This window comes from Rana temporaria, chromosome 1 (assembly GCF_905171775.1).
Source record: "Rana temporaria chromosome 1, aRanTem1.1, whole genome shotgun sequence".
In the NCBI taxonomy this organism is placed as follows: Eukaryota; Metazoa; Chordata; class Amphibia; order Anura; family Ranidae; genus Rana; species Rana temporaria.
The window spans coordinates 477,798,191-477,822,316 of record NC_053489.1 but is presented as its reverse complement, the minus strand read 5'-3'; the positions used below and the strand labels follow the sequence as shown (position 1 = coordinate 477,822,316).

General features: G+C 44.6%; 1 protein-coding gene across 2 annotated transcripts in view; it reads left to right on the top strand.

Annotated features, from left to right (window-relative positions):
* Positions 1–24,126, top strand: part of AIMP1 (aminoacyl tRNA synthetase complex interacting multifunctional protein 1) — a 102,486-nt gene that overhangs the window by 7,326 nt on the left and 71,034 nt on the right. Inside the window, exon 2 of one of the 2 annotated variants that reach the window (XM_040329678.1) lies at positions 2,912–2,965. The exons of the other annotated variant lie outside the window; for it this stretch is intronic. Within the exon in view, the coding sequence (XP_040185612.1) occupies positions 2,964–2,965 (2 nt within the window). The 5' untranslated portion in view covers positions 2,912–2,963. The remainder of the gene's footprint in view (positions 1–2,911; positions 2,966–24,126) is intronic. 2 annotated transcript variants of the gene reach the window in all.

Sequence of the window (24,126 nt, the reverse complement as noted above, 5' to 3'; positions counted from 1 at the left end):
TTTGATGTTGCTTATTGTTCAGTTTATTTGCTGGATGCCGTTTCACTAATAAAGCCAGGGCTTTCATTTTCTTACTGTACATGAGGCAGAAGAAAAGCCCATGTGGTACACGATCCAATGGTTGGGGGCCACTGAAATAGTGTCATGTCTATCTTGAAGGATAAGTCTGGTATTAAGAATATGCTAATTATAATAGATATTGGTTTTCCTCATAAGCAGGTGTGAAAAGCATGTAGGAAAATGGATGTAAGTAGAATGAGATATCATCCATGGCACACAAGCTGATATTTGAAATTGCGAGAACTCAATCAAATCAATGTTTGATTTAATTTATAATACCAATAATTGAGGCCTCCAAACATAATTTAAAGTGGTTGTAAAGGCACAAGGTTTTTTACCTTCATGCATGAAGATAAAAAACCTGTGTGCAGCAGGCAGCCCCCCAAATACTTACCCGAGCCCCATCTCGATCATGCGATGTCCAGGAGAGCCTTGCCTCTCTGGGGACTCGCACTACTGATTGGTTATTGGCAGCAGCGAGAGCCATTGGCTCCTGCTGCTGTCAATCACAGCCAGTGAGCCAATCAGGAAACGGAGGGGGCAGGACCAAGCTACTTGCTGTGGGGGCACCTGAAGGGAAGTAGGGGCCAGGAGTGCAGGTGTGGGACCCCAGAAGAGGAGGATTTGGGCTACTCTGTGCAAAATTATTACACAGAACAGGTAAGTATAACATGTTTATTATTTAAATGAAAGCTTTACAATCACTAAGTGAAGGATATTTAGCCCCCGTTCACACCTAGGCGTATATACGCCTGTAGTGCGACGCCGCAGCCGCCCCTGAGACGCTGGGGGGATGATTTCACATTGCCCTCTATGGAGATGGTTCACATCTCCACGCTGAACGCCGTACGCCTGCCGCCTGAAAACAAGTCCCGGACCTTTTTTTCAGGCGGCTTTCGGCATAGGAGATGTGAACCATCTCCATAGAGGGGGTAAGGCTGCATTCACAATCGCAGCTTTTTGTCGCCGCAAATCGCAGTACAAAACGCTGCAATTTGTCGCCGCAATTCGTGGGACAAAACGCTGCGATTTGGTACGCCAAGGTGTGAATGCAGCCTTAGTACTTAATGTCTTTTGCATCAAATGTATGATCCCTGTATAGTTTACAACAGGGCTCGACAGCGCCCGGTCACAATTGCGACAAGAAATTGTGACCTTGCGCCTGCCGGTAATCGAGGCCACAAAGCCACGGCCTCAATTACCGGCCGTCGCGGGCCCGCCGCGATCGCTCGGCAGGGCAGGTGGGAGAGCACTGAGGCACAGGATCCTGTGTCTTAGTGCTCCCCCGCCGCGCGATCACGGCGGACCCGCGACGGCCGGTAATTTAGGCCGCGGCTTTGCAGCCTTGTGAAGGCCCAAGCTTCCTTCTGTGACATGGCGCCATCTGGTGGTAGTCGTTGGCATTACAAGTAAAACAGCCGTTCTTAAAGCGGGGGTTCACCCTATCGACGGGAAAAAAAATTTTTTTTTTCTTTTACCTTTAAATCAGGCATTGTAGCGCGAGCTACAGTATGCCTGTCCCGAATTTTTTCCCCCCATACTCACCTTGTAGTCGTCCATCGAAGATACCGGGGAATGGGCGTGCCTCTGGAGACGGAGGATGATTGACGGCCGGCTCTGGCGCGTCACGCTTCTCCGGAAATAGCCGAAATAGGCTTGGTCTTCACGACGCGTGCGCATAGCCTGTGCGCACGCGCCGTGAAGAGCCGAGACCTACTCCGCCTGTCTTCGGGGAGAGTGACGTGCCAGGGCCGGCCGTCAATCATCCTCCCTCTCCATAGGCACGCCCATTCCCCGCGGGAGCCGAAATCTACGATGGATGACTACGAGGTGAGTACGGGGTTAAAAAAATCGGGACAGGCATACTGTAGCTCGCGCTACAATGCCTGTCTCGATGGTAACATCAAGTACGAGAGGGTGAACTACCGCTTTAAAGTGTTTTTTCACTGTTTTCACTGCTATCTTCTTCCCTCTAATTAGAACCAAACATTATATATTTTTCGTATTCTAACACCCTAGAGAATAAAATGGCGATCATTGCAATACGTTCTGTCACACCGTATTTGCGCAGCAGTCTTGCAAGCGCACTTTTTTTGGGAAAAAATACACTTTTTTTAATAAAAAAATTAGACAACAGTAAAGTTATCCCAATTGTTTTTTATATTGTGAAAGATAATTTTACGCCGAGTAAATTGATACCCAATTGATACTCAAAATTTCGTCCGCTCGTGGAATGCTGACAAACTTTTACCCTTTAAAATCTCCATAGGCGACGTTTAAAAAATTCTACAGGTTGCATGTCTTGAGTTACAGAGGAGGTCTAGGGCTAGAATTATTGCTCTCGCTCTAACGATACCTCACATGTGTGGTTTGAATACCATTTACATATGCGGGCTCTACTCGGGTATGTGTTCGCTTCAGCGCGCGAGCTTGGCGGGAAGAGGCGCGTTTTCTGGCTCCTAACTTTTTTTGCTGGCTCCTAGATTCCAAGCAAATTTGTCAAACCCTGGATTACAAGATTGAATATACAGTATATTTTGACTGTTTTGCTACAGTTAAAGTATATATTTTAATACAAAATGCCTCAATTTTTTAAAAACGTAATTGGGGTTATTCTATAATAGAATTCATACCAGTCATACGAGAACCTTTTCACAAGGAATTTTCTTTGAATATTGGCATCTAATCGCCAAGCATACTTGTTTCAACATCTGTCTCCAGACTCATAATGTAATTGGAACTTAGCTTGTTTGGCTCCCCCAAATAACCAAAGCATTTTGTTGGCTGTAGTGCAAATATTTGAAGAGGTTAGTGAAATTAAAAGTATAACTGTTATGGTCTTTACTTTTAGATTTCCGCCATCTGTGGGAAAAATCAATTTGCAGACAAGTTACGATTGATATATGTAAGTTCTTCCAATCCTGGCTTCAAATGAACCTGTGCATCTATCTCCTCATACAGTAAACCTTCTGCAGTGGTTTTAATACTTTTTTTTTTTAAGGTTGTCAATACATTTAAATGCAGTCAATGCAGAAACAAATAGTGGTAACAGTCTGCAAAATTGTCATAGACTGAGTAAATTGTATAGATCAGAGGTGCCCAACCTGCAACCCAACACAAAATTATAGACTAATGAAATGTTTTTTTTTTTTATTTTTGTTTGTAAAAAAATTGAGCTTTTCTTACGTGGACCTTTATTAATATTGTCTTCCCAAAGAAAAATCTCCCGCTCTTCGCAATCACACCTTATTTATGTCATCAGTGTTCAGCAGCACCTATATTTGTGAGCAACTATTTTCAAGGATGAAGCACATGAACCAAAATATAATAGAGTAGAATTAATACGCTATTCATCGAACCAGATGTCAACTATCGCACTAGTTTTATGTTGCCCTCAGATAAGGTACATTAGCTATATCAGTGATCGTTAACGTGTGATTTGCCTGACTTTTTCTTCTCGTCTGCTATCTTTATTGTTGGTGTATTTTTGTGTGGCTCAAGACAATTCTTCCAATGTGGCCCAGGAAGGTCAAATTGTTAGACACCCCTACCATAGATGCAATATTTGTGAAAATTTGGATTAAAGAGGAGTTCCACCTAAAAATGGAACTTCCTCTTAACCCACTCCTCGCCCCCTTACATGCCACATTTGGCATGTAATTTTTTTGGGGGGGGGGGTGGGGACTTCCTCCTTCCGCCGAGGGGCTGGAAAGGCGATTAGCTTAATCTCCTTTTCACAGCCCCTCCCTGTAGGCGAGCGCCTGTCCAAACTGACGGCGCCGCTTGCGCACTGCCGCTTACGCATGCGCAGTGGGTGCCCGGCCGTGAAGCCGAAAGCTGTCACTGCCGGGTGCCCACACTAAGAATGAAGACGCCGGCCGGCGAGGGGGGGCGAGGAGCGGAGCCCCGGCCGGCGCGTCGCTGGAGCCGTGGAGCAGGTAAGTGTCAGTTTATTAAAAGCCAGCAGCTACACTTTTTGTAGCTGCTGACTTTTAATAAACTTAAAAAAAAAGGTGGAAAACCCCTTTAAGTGAAACAAATGGCAATGTCTATCAAACATATCTGAATTTTATAAAGGATTTTTTTGGGATCAATTTATAAGGTAAAATAAGGTCATTTGTATTTAGATATTTGGATTGCTTGTATTTTATAGTTGATGAGATAAAATAGGATTGAAGGGAAAGAAAAAAATGGTATGGGGGGGTGCAAGAGTGGAGGTAGGAGAAGAAACATGGGTGTGGATCTTGCCAGAGAACAAAGGAGGGATGGTTATCGAGACTTAGTTTAGTATGAGGTAGGTAGTGTTCCACCCATTGGGCCTATATCTGTTTAAGTACTGGTTCACACTGGTGTGTTTTGGCATGCGATTTGACATGTCAAGTCGGCAGCAATTGCCAGCAATGACACGGTCCAAATTGGTGCATCTGCCGGGCTGCACCGTTTTCAAAAAGTAGTTTATGTACTACTTTCTGCGATTTCGGGCCGCGATTTACATTGAAATCTGTGCAGAAACTGCACAGATGTCTCTGTAATCGTGGCCGAAATCGGAACTGACAAGCGGGAGTGAACTCGCATGGCTTCATTTCCACAGCTCAGTGTGAACCTGGGCTAAAGGTTGTTAACCGTGTCTTATTTTATGGCAGTGAGTTTTGGAATATGAGTGGATGAGTAAAATCAGGGACTTCCAAGCTGTAGGTATGGTCCTTCTCGCTGCTGAAAAGATATGTTGCTTAATCGAAATGGTGCTTACTATAGCCATCAGGTCATTTGCACAGTATACAGTAAGTTTGAGAGTGTTTTTTTGGAATAAATACAGTGAAAGCATTAGGACAGAGCATTGGACAGCCTTTGAGATGTGGACTTGGACCAAATACCACCAAATGTATACTTTGTAGTTGGTTTGCAGCAGCAGCATTTGAAGAATTGTTTAGCTGTGTACATAAAAATGGAGATCCATTGTTTTTTAGAGATGTTCTGTTTTTCATTTGTTTAGTTTAGGTTGCAGGTTACAAGTGCAAATTAACCGGTTAAGACCCGGACCATCATGCAGTTTAAGGACCTGGCCCCTTTTTGCGATTCGGCACTACAACGCTTTAACTGACAATTGCGCGGTCGTGCGACGTGGCTCCCAAACAAAAACGTCCTTTTTTTCCCACAAATAGAGCTTTCATTTGATGGTATTAGAAAAACCTCTGAGGTTTTTATTTTTTGCGCTATAAACAAAAATAGAGCGACAATTTAAAAAAAAATCTATATTTTTTACTTTTTGCTATAATAAATATCCCCCAAAAATATATAAAAAAAAAAAATTTTTCTTCAGTTTAGGCCGATACGTATTCTTTTACATATTTTTGATAAAAAAAATTACCACAAGCGGTTATTGATTGGTTTGCTCAAAAGTTATAGCGTTTACAAAATAGGGGATAGTTTTATGGCATTTTTATTAATATTTTTTTATTTTTTTTTTTACTAGTAATAGCGGCGATTAGCGTTTTTTTTTTGTGAATGCGACATTATGGCGGACATATCGGACACTTTTGACACCATTGTAATTTTCACAGCGAAAAGTGCTATAAAAATGCACTGATTACTGTGAAAATGACAATGGCAGTGATGGGGTTAACCACTAGGGGGCGTTGTAGGGGTTTAGTGTGACCTCATGTTTGTTTTTTACTGTAGCGGGGGGGGGGCTGTAGGTGTGACGTCACTGATCGTTACGTATAACAGGGAACAGACAATCAGTGACATTGCCACAGGGAAGAACGGGGAAGGTGTCTTTACACTCACCTCTCCCCGTTCTTCAGCTCCTGTGACCCGATCGTGGGACACCGACAGTGATCAGGCCCGCGGTCACGGAGCTTCGGACCGAGGCTCGAGTGCACCGCTTGCGGGGCCCTGGCGACCCACAGCTGGGCTTCTTAAAGGGGACGTACATGTATGCCTTGTGCCCACCCGTGCCATTCTGTCGATGTATATCGTTGTGCGGCGGTCCTTTAAGTGGTTAAACAGAACCTGGGAATAGATTTGAGTGATCTTGCCTGGGGCATGAGGGTGTAATTTGTATTTTTGTTCAAATTCTGTAAAGTTGACTTTGAATAAATAAATAAAATAAGCAAAAAAAGTAAGGGTTGGAATATTTCCCTATGTTGATGGTTTTCCTTTAGTGTTTAAAAAGACATGATTTTATCATCCTTTTCTAGACTTTGAAGTGTGGTCAAATCAAAGGGGTTGTAAAGGTCCAATTTATTTTCCCTAAATAGCTTCCTTTACCTTAGTGCAGTCCTCCTTCACTTACCTCATTCTTCCATTTTGCTTTTAAATGTCCTTATTTCTTCTGAGAAATCCTCACTTCCTGTTCTTCTGTCTGTAACTCCACACAGTAATGCAAGGCTTTCTCCCTGGTGTGGAGTGTCGTGCTTCGCCCCCTCCCTTGGACTACAGGAGAGTCAGGATGCTCTCTACATTGCAGATAGAGAAAGGAGCTGTGTGTTAGTGGGCGTCCTGACTCTCCTGTAGTCCAAGGGAGTGCCCAGTATTGAAGTGGTTGAAGGTGAAGGTTTAGGAAAAATGCCTAAAAACACTAATAATGCAACCACCACATCTAAGAATTGGTAAGCTGCAATATATTTGTTTTGTTTCGGGTTTGCTTTAACCACTTGCTGCCGGCCGTACGTCTTTGTCGGGAGGCCATCTATATACGGTCTCCAGCCACTGGGGGGCGCGCAAGCGCCGCCGGCGCACGTGTGTCCGCTGCATCACTGAGATGCCGATGCGCGTGCCTGGCGGCCGCAATGTCCACCAGGTGCCCGCGATCGGCGGTTACACAGACAAGGACATGGATCTGTGTGTGTGAACGCAGAGCTCCATGTCCTGTTGGGGGAGAGGAGACCGATGCTGTGTCCCTTGTACATAGGGACACAGATCGGTCACCTCCCCGAGTCAGCCCCCTTCCCCCACAGTTAGAAACACTTTGCAGTGTACACATTTAACCCCTTCCTCGCCCCCTAGTGTTAACCCCTTCCCTGCCAGTCACATTTATACAGTAATTAGTGCATATTTATAGCACTGATCGCAGTATAAATGTGAATGGTGCAAAAATGTGTCAAAAGTGTCCGAAGTGTCCGCCATAATGTCGCAGTCCCAATAAAAATCGCAGATCGCCGCCATTACTAGTAAAAAAAAATAATAATAATAATAATTCTGTCCCCTATTTTGTAGGCGTTATAACTTTTGCACAAACCAGTCGCTTATTGCGTTTTGTTTTTTTACCAAAAATATGTAGAATACGTATCGACCTAGACTGAGAACATTTTTATTTATTTATTAAAAAATTGGGCTATTTATTATAGCTACAAGTAAAAAATATTGATATTTTTTTGTTTATAGTGCAAAAAATAAAAACCACAGAGGTGATCAAATACCACCAAAAGAAAGCTCTATTTGTCGGGAGAAAGGAACGTCAATTTTGTTTGGTAGCCACGTCGCACGACCGCGCAATTGTCAGTTAAAGCGACGCAGTGCCGGAAGCTGAAATTTCACCTGGGCAGGAGGGGGGTATATGTGCCCAGTAAGCAAGTGGTTAAACAGAAGGGGAAAGTCTCCATACATTTTACTGAATAGAAAAAGAAAGGAAATGAATTGTTATGTCACATGTTTTTATTATACAAGTAGTATTGCTATTAGCGATGTTTGTGCTGAATGTAAACATGTTTAGCCCATATTTGGTGGGTGAGTTGTAGCCCACCCAATTCCAAGGCATTCATCCATGACTATCCAAAGTCTTCGACTATTTAGAATCTCACCATGTAGTGTTGTGTTTATATGAGCTGTGAAACTTGACTTAAACACATGCCTTTCACATGTCAGAAACTCATTATTGTCATGAAAGTGGATCGTCGGAGCAGTATGGTGTTAGTCATTCATGTTCAGAGACAGACTGGCTTCTGTTTTTTTCCTATCAGACCACATCTATTTTCTGTAGGAATCTTGGATGTTGATCAGTCGGTAACAATAGTAATGCAAGGACAGGGTAGAAAATAATGATCTGCTGACTACATGTGGCTAATGTTCAACTCGGGGCTCATAAACGTGTCGGATGCTCTGTTACCAACTTCTAAAAGGAATGCCAGCATTAAAGGGTTATGCCGCGTACACTATCAGATTTTCCGTCGGAAAAACCTTGGATGGTTTTTCCAACGGAATTCCGCTCAAGCTTGGCTTGCATACACAAGTTCTCTGAACTTTCGTCCGTCGAGAACGCGGTGACGTACAACACTACGCCAAAACTTTCTTAATCCAGGAAATGTCTGTGGCTTTTTCAATCAGCATGTACCCAAACTTGATAAGCAACTTATGACGTGTAGCCAAGTTTAGTGCTGATCAAAGTAAACAAACCCAGGTGCTTCCAGCATAACCCACAACGTTCCAGAAAAGTTAACGGAGCATCAGGAAAGTGGCCAACATTCAGGAATATTCCTTTATCCCACTACAAACTGTATGATTGAATCGGTTCTGAGATCGCTGTTTTACTAACCTGACGGCTTATTATTCTAAATATGAAACCTTAAAAAGGGGTGTTCCAGCCAATATTTATGTTTATTAAAAGTCAGCAGCTACAAAAAGTGTAGCTGCTGGCTTTTAATAAACAGACACTTACCTGCTCCAGCGACGCACCAGCCGGGGCTCCGCTCCCCCCCTCCCAGGCCGGCGTCTTCATTGTCACTGTGGGCACCCGGCCGTGACAGCTTTCGGCTTCATGGCCGGGCACCCACTGCGCATGTGCGAGCGGCACTGCGCATGCACGGCCCCGCGCTGCGCCGTCCGATTGGACAGGAGATCGCCTAGGACCTGTCACGTGTCCTAGGCGATCGCCTAGGGGAGGGGCTACAGTAAGGCGATTAAGCTTAATCGCCTTACCAGCCCCTCGGAGGAAGTGGGACAGGAAGTCCCACTCCTCCTGAAGCCCCCACTCCTCCCCAAAAAAAAATTACATGCCAAATGTGACATGTAAGGGGGTGAGGAGTGGGATAAGCGGAAGTTCCATTTTTGGGTGGAACTCCGCTTTAATCTTGTTTGCAAATATTAAAGATTCTAACAACCAGCAAGAATAAGCCCTTACATTTAAAGAGCACCTGTCATTTCAGAGCCATCATGGCAGCGCCTGTTAGCGGATATCCACTGACCTGCTGCCGCCGCGTCCCTCTCCTTGATGTGTCACTGCCGTATCACCAGCCATCCCATTAAAGTGAATGGGACTGTTGGTGAGTCAACAGCAGGCCAGAGAAGGAGCCGCAGTGGGACAGAGATGACAGTTGCTCTTTAAAAAATGATGATTTAAATCTATCCTTTTTGCTAGTGATTTAAATCAAAATTTTAATTATGATTTAAAGCGACTTAATTTAAATTAAATCCACCCTGGTAGGAACAGTATATCTGTACCTGTAATAAATAAATGTGAACAGGCCCCATGGTAAACAATGCCATTTCTATGCACGTGCCATTCTGTGCCACACCAGTCACTTGTGTGAATAGAGCCTTAAAAGTAGTATAGAATTGGCAGGCTGTGCTTCCTAAAGCTAACCAAATGGCAGATTATAGTACATAGTTTATTTTTGTTGGAATAAGTAGGATGTTTTTTTGGGTGTGTATGTTCCTGTAACTGTGGAAAAGGAATAACTGATTCAATTAGAAGGCATTTCAATTTGGAGGAATGCTCTGTTTTGTAGATTAGCCCTAAGTTATGGTTTTAATTCAGCTTTCTTCTCTCTTGGGTGTTTCCGAGCTGTCCGTGGACCTAGAACTCTGATTGACTTTCCAGGCTGGCATTACAGTTTGAGGTTGCCGTTTTTAGAAGCCATTGAATTCTTTCTATATGAAATGTTCTGGGATGGAATTTAATTATGTTTTAGTTCCACCAGTCACAAGACATTGCAGAAAGCTATCAGGCAATGTCATTGCACGTCTCAGAAAATTTACCATAGTGATAAAATTGACTCTGGGGATCACAAGATTTATATACGGTGTATATAATCATAATGATATAAACATTTATAGGTTATTGTGCTGTAAAACTGTTCCAAGTATTTATCTTCTGTTGCTAAGCTGATACATTTGGAACAATTTCAAGGTCATTTGATGGTCCAAAAATTTGTGCTTGGCATCGATGAAGAGATTTTCATTCCAGTTCAGTGACTGGTTGCCTACAGGACCACAAATTACCATGTACATTGGTTCAACCAGTTTCGGGCATTGGACCACAGACTTCACAACTCCTGCTGGAGTCCCAGGGCCACTGCACCACTCACCATGTTATTGTAAATATTCACTGCTGTGCAATGCTTTAGGTGCTGTACATCCCTGGCAGCCATGCTAGTTGTGGGCAATGTTGCTCCGCTACGACAGGTCACTGTGGATTTATAGTGGTCAACAAGAGGAAATCTGTCATTCAGCAAACAGCAGGATCAGGAGTGCTATAAGGAATAGGCACTTTCTGTTTCTGGCCCCAATATTGTGACCACCATGCCATCCTGGTGGCTATCCGCCACATGCTGCAAGAATGTTTGGATGGTGCATCCTGTTGAACTGCTCACAGAAGAGACAGGAAGAGAAGGAGTCAGTACTCATCTGACCAAAATGAGTAGTACAGTAATACAGGGTTTGACAAATTTGCTTGGAATCTAGGAGCCAGCTAAAAAAGTTAGGAGCCAGAAAACGCACCCTGTCCCGACGAGCTCGCACGCAGAAGCGAACACATACGTGAGCAGCGCCCGCATATGTAAACAGTGTTCAAACCACACATGTGAGGTATCGCCGCGATTGGTAGAGCGAGAGCAATAATTCTAGCCCTAGACCTTCTCTGTAACTCAAAACATGCAAAAACTGTGGATTTTTTTAAACGGCGCCTATGAAGATTTTAAAGGGTAAAAGTTTGTCGGCATTCCACGAGCGGACGCAATTTTGAAGCGTGACATGTTGGGTATGAATTTACTCGGCGTAACATTATCTTTCATAAAATTAAAAAAAATGGGGATAACTTTACTGTTGTCTTATTTTTTAATTAAAAAAAGTGTAATTTTTTCCCAAAAAAGTACTCTTGTAAGACCGCTACGCAAATACGGTGTGACAGAAAGTATTGCAACGATCGCCATTTTATTCTCTAGGGTGTTAGGATAAAAAATATATATAATGTTTGGGGGTTCTAATTAGAGGCAGTGAAAAATAGTGAAAAATGACATTAGAATTGCTGTTTAACTTGTAATGCTTAACTTGTAATACCAACGGCCACCAACAGATGGCGCCAGCTCACATATTCTGGTGGTAATGACTTGTAATACCAATGGCTCACCACCAGATGGCGCCAGCTACAGTAATATAGTGGGGCTGTGGCAAAGGATGCTTGGGCTACCTGCTGTATTGTTTGCAGACTCTGCAACCAACATTGCCTGGACTGTGTCAGATGAGTTGTATTTTCTGACTTCAGTGGTGTGGGCTTTATGACTGCTGCTGTGACTGCTGGATTGTGGGAGAAGAAGTCAGAGCAGCTTTCAAACCCTTAGAATTTTAACTAGGGTATCCTGACTTTTACCTAATTTTTCTTTCTAAAATTAGTACATTTTCTTGATTTAAACATTTAATATGTTTTATAATATGAATAAAATATGGGTTTACGAGACTTGCAAATCATTGCATTCCGTTTTTGTAGGTTTTACACAGCATCCCAATTTTTTATGGATTTGGGGTTGTACATTACACACCCATGACCCCTGTCCTTTGTTTATTACATACAACTGATCTGAAACCTTTTTAGCTTATAACCCACCCTTCCCCTGCATTTCTAATGAGCCTGGCTTGGACTAGTGTATGAAGCTTTGAAAGCAGCCATTACCTTGCTTGCTGCACGCTGCAATGGCGGCCATTGGGGGGAGTTGCCATGTCTGACCTTGGCCTTGGAGGGAGAGGAGTATGTCATGTCTGACCTTACAGCTAGCCTAGAAAGCATCTAGGTAGATGGGACAAAGTATTACATGGCCAAAGGACACAAAGGGGCCCCAACTCGGTGCAGTATTGATAACTGCTGACACGCGGTTCCGCAGATTTCTCCACCACGCCTGCTGCTGATATGCCTCTCTCTGGTGATCAACTCCTGTAACAGCCCTGATATAGTGACAATTGCATTTCTGTGGATTTTTTTTTTTAGGTGCTGTATTAAAGTTGTCATAAATACTGCACTTAGTTGGCACCCTCTTGTGTCCTTTTTCTGTGCTTCAGAGATCGATTCCTGCCTCTATGTTGGAGCTGCCTACTGTTGTACTTCCTTTTGCCCTGCTAAAATACTTTTGTTCCTTTTTAATGGACTTATTGAATTCTAGGCTACAAACCATATGGACTGAAATTTGGGGAAGACTGCATGTTATAATCCTGTGCTACGCCGTATAATTTCTTTCCTTTTTTCAAATTATCACATGTGCTTTGTCTCCTAGGGAACAGCAAACAATAATAACAATTAAAGTGAGACTTCTATTTTAAGGCCCCATTCACACTGGCAAATGGGGCTGTTTGCGATTAGCTGTAAATGGGAAGTTCCAATTAGGGTTGTCCCGATACCAATAGAGTATCGGTATCAGGACCGATACTGAGCATTTGCGCGAGTAATCGTGCAAATGCTCCCGATGCTTCCCCCGAGAGCGGGTGTTGAGGGGGCGGAGAGCGGAGCAGAGCAGTCCTCGGGTATGGAAGAGAGGAGAGCTGCTGCCACCTAGTCCCCAAAGAGAAAGCCAAGCCCCCCCCCCGCCGCTGCCGTCTAGTTGATTAGCGCTTGGGGAACATAACAGCTTTCATTTGAATAGCTGTGTGTTCCCCGCCGCGCCTCATCATATATAGCCCCTCCCCCTTGTCCAGGTACTTTGATAGACAGATCACCCGTCCCAGGATTGGACGGGTGATCTGTCTACCAAAGTGCCTGAGCAAGGGGGAGTGTCTATATATGACGAGGCGCGGCGGGGAACACACAGCTATTCAAATGAAAGCTGTCATGCTCCCCGAGTGCTGATCAACTAGACGGCAGCGGCGGGGGGGGGGGGGGGGGGGGCTTGGCTTTCTCTTTAGGAACACATGGCTGCATTTGGGGACACAAGGCTGCATTTGGGTACACATGGCTGCATTTAAAACAATTTTAAAAGTATCGGTATCGGCGAGTACATGAAAAAAAGTATCGGTACTTGAACTCGATCCTAAAAAAGTGGTATCGGGACAACCCTAGTTCCAATGAAAATAATGGGAAGCTGAAAGCTCCCGCAGCTATTTGCATTGCTTGCATGTAGTCATTCGTTGAGCATTTACAGTGGAAAGAAAAAATCTACACACCCCTGTAACATTGGCAGGCTTTTGAGATGTAAACAAATCAGACCAAAATAAATGGCTTCTGAACTTTTTAATAGGACCTATACACTATGCTATTAAATTAAAGACAACCTGAAGTTATTTTTTAGTGGAAAAACAGCGTAGTGTAGACTTTTTCTTTCCACTGTAGCTGCAAATGATCATCCATGGACGTAGGGTCAATCGTTCACAGGGAATCATTTAGTGAGTGAATACATGTGAGCGCCTGCGCTTAAAGGGTTCTTGATTTGAGCTTCGCTAAGTGCAGATTACTTTGAGAGGTGTTATCATAATGTTACTTTTGAAACCTGTGGCACGCAGACATCTTTAACCACTACCCACTCAGCATACATATATATAATATATGTCCTCTGGGGGAAGTGATTATACTGAGATAATGGCTGCAGCCATGATCCTGGTATCAAAATTTGCAGCCAGTGATTGGCTTTACTGTAGAAGTTTTCTGAGCGACTCTACAGGGTGCTGAATTTTAGGTGAGTATAAATATTCATACTCCATACTCGTATGCTGTAAATAAAAAATTCTAAAGTTCTCTCATTCTGATGTGCAAATGAGATTGTGCATGTTGGTTCCGCATGCATATGAATGTTGATTGTTAGAGCACAAATTCTAACACCAGACCTCCTGTTAAACTGCAAAAAAAAAAATCAGCGCTGTCCCCATAAACAACATTCAATTTAAACAGTCTATATAAATAGTTCTCTTAGCTCTAGTTGCTGCAGCTCTCTCAAGAATCCACTGGGTGGCGGACTTAGTCTGAAATATATAAAATAAAGAGAGCGCAAAGCGACCTAGTGCTATATCGTTTAATGTAAAGGATAAAATCAAATCTAAGAGAGTTACACTCACAGACATGGAGTTCAAGATCGCATGCACAGCAATAGATGTCTCCCTTCCTGGCCTGTATGGATGGGTTGGCTCCCAAAGCGAGTGATGTAGATGTGGGATGTCAATGCAATCTCAACTTCCTCATGTCAAGCTGTGTCTTGCTGCAAAGCACGCGCACGCCGGCGCTGCGTGACATCACTCGCAGCCGTGAAGGGAACACAGGGTAGGTGAGGTACCTCCTCTTATTTGGAAAAAATACTGTTGTCACGACTACATGTTTCGGGGGCAGAGCCTCCTTCTTCAGGTCACGCCCTTAGCCCCTCTAGCCTGCTTTTGAAGTGAACTCTCCCGCCCCTCCCACGGAACAGCCAATGCCATTCGACAGGCCAGGAGCATGGAGCTCACAACAGGGAATACATTTACAGAGGGAAGGGCCTGATGTGGAGCAACAGCGTCCAAAGAACAGGAATGTACATATACCATATATGCTCGAGTATAAGCCCATCTGAGGTACCTAATTTTACCATAAAAAAACTGGAAAAACGTATTGACTCGAGTATAAGCCTAGGGTGAGAATGCAGCAGCTACTGTAAGCGGAAAAGAGGGTCAACAATGCCCATTTGCACCCCTCACTGTGCCCATTTGCACCCCTCACTGTGCCCAACATTACTGTGCCTATTGCAACCTCACTGTGCCCAACATTACTGTGCCCATTGTAACCTCACTGTGCCAATTGTAACCTCACTGTGCCACTCACCTGGAGGATGCAGGAAGCGTCCATAGGCCTGAGTGCAGAAGCCAGGAAAGAAGGGATGCAGCGCTGGTGGAGAGGCCGGGAGTACCAAGATGTCCGCCAGAGCCCGGGATTAGGCCGAAGCCGCGGTCTGGATTTGGGGCTGCCGCCGTGCGGTAGGGCACCGTTCTGTTCAGACCCTCGCCCGGTCAGAAGCCCGTGAAGCAGGATCTGTGAGCGGTGAGGGAGCCAGAAACCAGGGAGGCCAGGATACAGTGCTGGTGGAGAGGCCAGGAGGAGCAAGATGGCCGCCGGATCTGAAAAGTAGGCCGAAGCCGTGGCCTAAAGCAGTGGCTGCCGCCGTGCGGAGGAGCGTTGCATCGTTCAGGTACACTGACTCGAGTATAAGCCGAGGGGGGCATTTTCACCCTAAAAAAAAAAGGTCTGAAAAACTTGGCTTATTCTCGAGTATATACGGTATATAGAAACATTCATAGTGTTTAATAGGATCACATTAAAAATTTAAATTGAAAAATAGATATAATGTTTAATTATACTATTACAATTTTATATATATATATATATATACAGTGATGAAAATAAGTATTTGAACACCCTGCTATTTTGCAAGTTCTCCCACTTGGAAATCATGGAGGGGTCTGAAATTGTTATCGTAGGTGCATGTCCACTGTGAGAGACATAATCAAAAAAAAAAATCCAGAAATCACAATGTATGATTTTTTTAACTATTTATTTGTATGATACAGCTGCAAATAAGTATTTGAACACCTGAGAAAATCAATGTTAATATTTGGTACAGTAGCCTTTCTTTGCAATTACAGAGGTCAAACGTTTCTTGTAGTTTTTCACCAGGTTTGCACACACTGGAGGAGGGATTTTGGCCCACTCCTCCACACAGATCTTCTCTAGATCAGTCAGGTTTCTGGGCTGTCGCTGAGAAACACGGATTTTGAGCTCCCTCCAAAGATTCTCTATTGGGTTTAGGTCTGGAGACTGGCTAGGCCACGCCAGAACCTTGATATGCTTCTTACAGAGCCACTCCTTGGTTATCCTGGCTGTGTGCTTCGGGTCATTGTCATGTTGGAAGACCCAGCCTCGACCCATCTTCAAAGCTCTAACTGAGGGAAGGAGGTTGTTGCCCAAAATCTCGCAATACATGGCCCCGGTCATCCTCTCCTTAATACAGTGCAGTCGCCCTGTCCCATGTGCAGAAAAACACCCCCAAAGCATGATGCTACCACCCCCATGCTTCACAGTAGAGATGGTGTTCTTGGGATGGTACTCATCATTCTTCTTCCTCCAAACACGGTTAGTGGAATTATGACCAAAAAGTTCTATTTTGGTCTCATCTGACCACATGACTTTCTCCCATGACTCCTCTGGATCATCCAAATGGTCATTGGCAAACTTAAGATGGGCCTTGACATGTGCTGGTTTAAGCAGGGGAACCTTCCGTACCATGCATGATTTCAAACCATAACGTCTTAGTGTATTACCAACAGTAACCTTGGAAACGGTGGTCCCAGCTCTTTTCAGGTCATTGACCAGCTCCTCCCGTGTAGTCCTGGGCTGATTTCTCACCTTTCTTAGGATCATTGAGACCCCACGAGGTGAGATTTTGCATGGAGCCCCAGTCCGAGGGAGATTGACAGTCATGTTTAGCTTCTTCCATTTTCTAACGATTGCTCCAACAGTGGACCTTTTTTCACCAAGCTGCTTGGCAATTTCCCAGTAGCCCTTTCCAGCCTTTTTGAGGTGTACAATTTTGTCTCTAGTGTCTTTGGACAGCTCTTTGGTCTTGGCCATGTTAGTAGTTAGATTCTTACTGATTGTATGGGGTGGACAGGTGTCTTTATGCAGCTAATGACCTCAAACAGGTGCATCTAATTTAGGATAATAAATGGAGTGGAGGTGGACATTTTAAAGGCAGACTAACAGGTCTTTGAGGGTCAGAATTCTAGCTGATAGACAGGTGTTCAAATACTTATATATATATATATATATGTATGTATTTGCATATATAAAATTGACTATTATAATAAAATTTGATTCTCGTTATTATCATTAATCGTATACATACTGTATTTATTGGCGTATAACACTCACTTTTTTACCCTGAAAATAGAGGGTAAACTGTGCTTGCGTGTTATACGCAGGGGGCTGTGGAAAGTTTTTTTCCCTGAAACTTCCCTATTAAAGTTAGGGTGCGTGTTATACGCCTGTGCGTGTTATACGCCGATAAATACGGTACTTAGAGAACTATTATTGTGTTAAACTGGTAACCTGTAAAGGCTTTTAAAGCCTCGCCTGTGGATAATTTATTGTACTATAAGTTGTCAATATTCTACAGGTATGGTACAATTTTAGGCTCGGTTCACATATATGTGAATTGGATGCATTTGAACCGCATCCAAATCGCATTACATAGGAAATAACATTGATTTCCATTGAAGCTCTTCACATAGATGCAGTGCAAATTTAAAAAGTGTCCTGTGTGTTTTCTGAGCACTGTGGTGGGTTTAGATGACAATTCCAGGCTCATTGAGTTGTATGGGAACACTTCTGAATCACACATGTGTGCAAGATTCGAGCACGGATTACTCTCCTACTACGTTGACGCCCTTTATCTACTATGTATTGACCAGCATTGAAATCGTAGCAAAAATCTGGTCCTGAGCCTTGCAAATTCGCATCAGAACAACATCAAAAGCGCTTATGAACTGCTGAACAAATGCTTTTTCTATTCACAGAGTAAACAGACATACAATTTGCACCGGATATGTGTGAACCCAGCCTTATTAAAGTGTATTTTATCTTGAAAATTTGCATTTTAAAAATGACTGCACAAATTCTGCATTACATAAAAAAATGTCAACAGCCAACATTTTATTCTCCAGGTCCTCTGCTTTCAAAAAATAAAGTAATTTTCTAGCAAAAAAAAATGTCAACATGACTTTAATGTAAGAGATGTCAGCATTGGTCTGGACAGCAAGTAGTTAATGGAACCTTGCATTCATTCCTTTTAGTTTCCTCATTCAGCTCTGGAAAGTGTCTCATCCCTTGCCAAACAGGTCAGGAAAGCATTACTCTCTGATTGCACTGCAGTTGTTTAAATCTTCTTACTTCAGTACAGGTTAAAAATAGTTAAAAAAAAAAAGATAGAATTTATAAACCTATAAAATGTAGGGCGCATATTTGAAACTGTTTTTTGTTGCACATGGTGACTTTGGTCTATAACAGATGCAGATGTTAGAAGAATTTTCTTCCAAGAAATCAGGTTGCTCTAAAAATTTATTGTTCACAGAATTGAGTTAAATTTGTTTCTTTGTGTCCCAGCTTTGATCTTCTAAAAAAAAAAATGATATCTCTACAGTTCATTTTGTATTTTTTTTATATATATATCTATCATCAAACTACGTTTTGTAATTTTGATAAAAAACATATTTTTTGGGTTATTAGTGTGATTTAAACCATATTTAGTGCTTTTTGTTCAAATTGAGCATTTCCTTTAGCTAAAAGAAAGAAGAGTTGTCCAAAATGTTTTATGTGGTCGAGTAAAAACTAAAATGTACTGTGCTTTCCTCTATTGGGTATTACTTAAACAATTCTGAATCTGCTTACTGTGCTGTACCATACATAATATATAAGACATTATCCAATTCTCAAGGGAGAGACGTGATTCTATAGTATAAGGCTGCCTGCAGAAAAGCTGCCTGTAACAGGCATACAGTAAAACCTTGGATTGTGAGCATAATTTGTTCCAGAAACATGCTTGTAATCCAAAGCACTTGTATATCAAAGCAATTTTCTCCATAAGAAATAATGGAAACTCAAATGATTTGTTCCACAACCATTTTTCTTTATCGTTACATCACGGGACACAGAGCGGCATTCATTACTATATGGGTTATATGGAGTACCTTCAGGTGATGGACACTGGCAATCTCAAACAGGAAATGCCCCTCCCTATATAACCCCCTCCCATAGGAGGAGTACCTCAGTTTTTACGCCAGTGTCTTAGGTGTTGGTCATGGTTTAGCTTGCCTCCGCATCCTTGGGATTAGGTGAGCTAACCGGTTCTGTCCAAAGGCCTCAGCGCTAAAGTGGTCAGTAACCGGACCCCAAACCCTTGGGGTATAGCCCATAATGCTTTTCTTTTTAGAGAGCTGGACCCTGGGCCCAGAACTTAGAAACCTTTGGGTGCCTAATGTTTCTGTTGCCAGAGTGCTATATGGGCCCAGGACAGTGGATCCTTCATAGGAACCCAGGGCCTGAAGGTCTAGACATCCCCACGGAGATGGGGGAAGATTGGGCCTCTTGCTTGGCAAAGTCCTGCGGCATGGAGCAGGTAAGTGAGGGGAAAACTTGCGGAACTTGGTTCTTAGCAGGTTTTTTCTGGGGGGTCACAGGGGACATGCCTAAAGTTATGCGCTGCATCTGGCAAACTAGTCACATATCTTAATGATAGGATGGCTCTATGTGTATTATTCCCCATAAGAAGTGACCTCCCGGGTAGTGTTGGAAAAGCATTGAGTGGGGCCTGTGTGATATAATGTGTGTGTGTGTGTTCAGAGAGCTGTGCTTACCTGCAAGCCTCCAGGCGATGCTCCATCGGTTCTTCCTCCTCAGAGCCTGCAGGCAAAACGCTGACCTCCTCGTGGTTCCAAGATTGGAGCAGAGAGGCTCCCTTCCCCCCAACCCCCCCCCCGTCGGCGGGTGCGCGCGCGTCCCCGTGTTATAGGCGCAATTCGCGCCGTTTAGCTGAGGGGGGAAGGGCGGGTCAGCTGTTTAAGGAAGGGGCGGCCCTTCCTTTTTCATTCCAGCAGCTCATTCTAACTTTGGAACTGAGGAGGAAAGGACCAGAGCGGCAGCACGGGGCGCCGAGGACACACAGTGGCCAGAAAGGATATTACAGTCTTCAGAAGACTGTTTTCAAGCCTAGAAATAGGCTGTTTCTTTTCCATCTCAATAGTTTTTCTTGGCAATACTACTCAGGGGGACAGAATGCTTTTTCTTTCCTGGATTTGAAAAAAAAAAAAGAAAAAAGATTGAAAAAAAAAAAAAAAAAAGTCATCTAGGGGAGAGGAGGCATTTTTTATCCCCCAAACAGGTGTTTGGACAATTAACTATTATAGTTCCAAGTACTAATAAGCTAGCAGGTGTACCTCGGTATTGTACCATGGCATCCGGGTCAGAGGGTACAAGAGGTGGGGATTCCCCCAGAGAGTCTGAGGTCTCGGACAAGGTTATGCCGCTGCTTTCCCCAGAGGGAGCCTTGGGGCCATCGGGATATGGGGCTGGAGCTGGCGCGGGTCAGTCCAACCCTAAGATGGTCACGGACGAGGTATTACTCACCTCTTTAAAAGAGATGGAGAAAAGAATGGGAAAAATGATAGCCACAGCTATGCGGGGCAGTTAACGGATTAGATCTCCGTCGCCCGAGCGTGGACCCTCGGAAGAGGAGGTCCTTTCCTCAGGGGAATTGGACGACCTCTTGGACAAGGACCAAGTAGGTTCGGGGATCGAAGATCCGGATACAGAGGAGTCTGGAGCAGTCTCCCAGGGGGAGAGCTGGTGGATTCAAGCCTTAACGGACTTGGTCCATAGTGCATTCAACTTGCCAGTACCAGATCTCCAAGTATCGACGGTTTCAGCTTTGGGCTCACTAAGGGCGCCTCAAAGCAATGCAGTGTTTCCGATCCATCCTCTGCTAGAGGGAGTTTTGTTCCAAGATTGGAGCAAGCCAGATAAGATCTTTTTACCACCTAAAAGATTCTATGCCCTATATCCTATGGAAGATAAATTTTCCAAGAGATGGGCTACTCCTGCAGTGGACGCAGCCATCTCATGTGTTAACAAATCGTTAACATGCCCTGTAGAGAACATACAGGTGTTCAAGGATCCAGTTGATAAACGCTTGGAAGCACTACTTAAGAACTCCTTCACTACTGCAGGGGCAGTAGTACAGCCAGCTGTGGCTGCGATTGGGGTTGCTCAAGCATTATCGGATCAAATTAAGCAGATGCTTAAACTTATTCCTGCCCAGCAGGCAGAAGAATTTTCGGATGTCACTAGGGCCATATGTTTTACGGTAGACGCAATTAAGGATTCTATCCAGCAAGCGTCACGTTTATCGTTATCCCTTGAGAAGACTCTTATGGTTAAAAAGCTGGGAGGCCGAGCCCCCATGCAAGAAGCTCCTGGCAGGGTTCCCCTTCCATGGAGGACGACTCTTCGGAGAAGACCTAGATAAATACATTCAGACCATTTCAAGCGGCAAGAGTACTCTTTTGCCAACTAAAAAGAAGTTTCAGGGGCCTGCGTTTAAACGACAGTACTCCCCTGGGCAGGGGCCCTCTAATGCCAAACAGTATCGACGGCCTCCTGCGAAAGCAAACTTCAGCTTCAACAGCAAGTCGCAGGGACAGGCTGCTAGAGGCAGAAAGCAGTGGTTTCGCAAACCAGCAAAACCAGCCCCCAAGCCGACCTTATGAAGGGGCGCCCCCACCCACGAAGGTGGGGGGAAGGCTGCGTCTCTTTTCAGAGGTTTGGGAAGCCAGCATTCCCGACAAGTGGGTACGGTCTTCCGTGGCCACGGGCTACAAATTAGATTTCCTAAGGTTTCCTCCTACTCATTTCCAGGAGTCAAGGATTCCAAACGATCCGGTGAAGGGAGCCGCATTAATGTCGGCATTAAATCATCTACTTTCCCAGGAAGTAATAGTGGAGGTACCAGTCCTGGAACAGGGGCTGGGTTTCTACTCCAACCTATTCATCATCCCAAAGTCCAATGGAGATGTCAGGCCAATTTTGGACCTAAAGATGGTAAATGCATACCTAAAAGTCCGCTCATTTCGGATGGAATCCGTGCGGTCAGCAGCTGCCACACTCCAAAAGGACGACTTCATGGCCACCATAGACATAAAGGATGTCTACCTTCATGTTCCAATTTATCAGCCACATCAAAGATATCTACGCTTTATGGTGGCTTCGCGTCATTTCCAATTCGTGGCGCTTCCCTTCGGGTTGGCTACGGCCCCCCGGGTGTTCACGAAGGTCCTAGCTCCAATCCTAGCCAAGCTAAGGATCCAAGGGGTCACGATCCTAGCATACCTGGACGACCTCCTAGTCATAGATCACTCGTCTCCTGGCTTGGAGCGAGCAGTGGCCCTCACGGTCCAATACCTCGAGAGGTTCGGCTGGGTCCTAAATCGAGAAAAGTCAGCATTCCAGCCCACAAGGCAGTTGGAATATCTCGGCATGAGATTAGACACAGAACAACAAAGGGTGTTTCTACCTCTGATGAAGGTCAAAGCCATCAAGGAATTAATCCTACTGGTTCTAAGCAAGGAAGAACCGACTATTCGCCTATGTATGAGATTACTAGGCAAGATGGTGGCCACATTCGAGGCGGTACCTTACGCCCAGAGCCACACTCGCATCCTGCAGGCAGCCATCCTGTCAGCATGGAGCAGAAGGCCACAGGCCTTGGATATCCCGTTGCCGCTCTCATCAAGAGTCCGACAAAGTCTGTGTTGGTGGTTAGACCCTCAGAATCTACTGAAGGGGAAGTCTTTCAGCCCAGTGGCTTGGAAGATAGTGACCACAGACGCCAGCCTGACGGGCTGGGGAGCAATTTTGGATGGTTGCACTCGCCAAGGTACTTGGGCAAAGCCAGAGAAGCAGTTGCCCATCAACATCTTGGAGCTCAGAGCTGCTCGACTAGCCCTCAGGGCTTGGACGTCAAAATTGCAGGGGTTCCCGGTGAGAATTCAATCAGACAATGCCACGGCCGTGGCATACATAAATCACCAAGGGGGAACCAGGAGTCAAGCCGCTCAGAGAGAGGTGAGCTTGATTCTCCTATGGGCAGAGGCTCATGTGCCCTGCATATCGGCAATATTTATTCCCGGAGTGGACAACTTTCAGGCGGACTTCTTAAGCCGCCAGACTCTATTGCCGGGGGAATGGTCTCTGCATCCACAAATCTTTCAAGCACTCTGCCAAAGATGGGGAGTGCCGGACGTGGATATCATGGCATCGAGACTCAACAAGAAGCTAGACAGGTTCATATCCCGCTCAAGGGATCCGATGGCCTGCGGAACCGATGCGCTGGTTTGCCCTTGGCATCAGTTCAAACTTCTTTATGCGTTTCCCCCGCTTCAGTTACTACCCCGCCTGCTGCGCAGGATCAGGGTGGAGCACATACCAGTCATCCTGGTAGCTCCAGCATGGCCCAGACGGGCATGGTACTCACTAATCCTAAGGATGGTAGTGGGAGACCCTTGGACTCTTCCTCTACGGCCAGACCTGCTATCGCAAGGTCCGATCCTCCACCCTGCCTTACGGCATCTAAATTTGACGGCCTGGAAGCTGAATCCCTGATTCTCAGGGGTAGAGGTCTGTCTCAGAAGGTAATCTCTACCCTAATCAGAGCCAGGAAACCGGTCTCTAGGGTGATTTATCACAGGGTCTGGAAGGCCTATGTAGGCTGGTGTGAGTCCAAGCTATGGCTTCCTCGCAAGTTCACCATCGATAGAGTTTTAAGTTTTCTCCAGCTAGGAGTGGATAAAGGATTGGCATTAAGCACAATCAAAGGACAGATTTCTGCTCTGTCAGTGTGGTTTCAGCGGCCGCTGGCCACCCACTCGCTGGTTAAGACCTTCCTTCAAGGGGTCTTACGTATTAAACCTCCAGTTAAATCCCCGCTTTGCCCGTGGGATTTAAATCTTGTTCTGTCAAGTTTACAGAAACAACCGTTTGAGCCGTTGGCTGAAATTCCTTTGGTTTTACTGACAAGGAAGTTAGTATTTTTGGTCGCCATAGTTTCCGCAAGAAGAGTTTCGGAACTGGCGGCCTTATCCTGTAAGGAACCATATCTTATTTTTCATAAGGACAAGGTCGTTCTCCGCCCTCATCCTTCCTTCCTACCGAAGGTTATATCCAGTTTTCATCTAAACCAGGATTTGGTATTACCATCCTTCTTCCCTAAACCTACTTCCAGAAAGGAAGGGTTGCTGCATACCTTGGATATTGTCAGGGCCATGAAGGCCTATCTTAAAGCTACAGAGAAGATCCGGAAAACG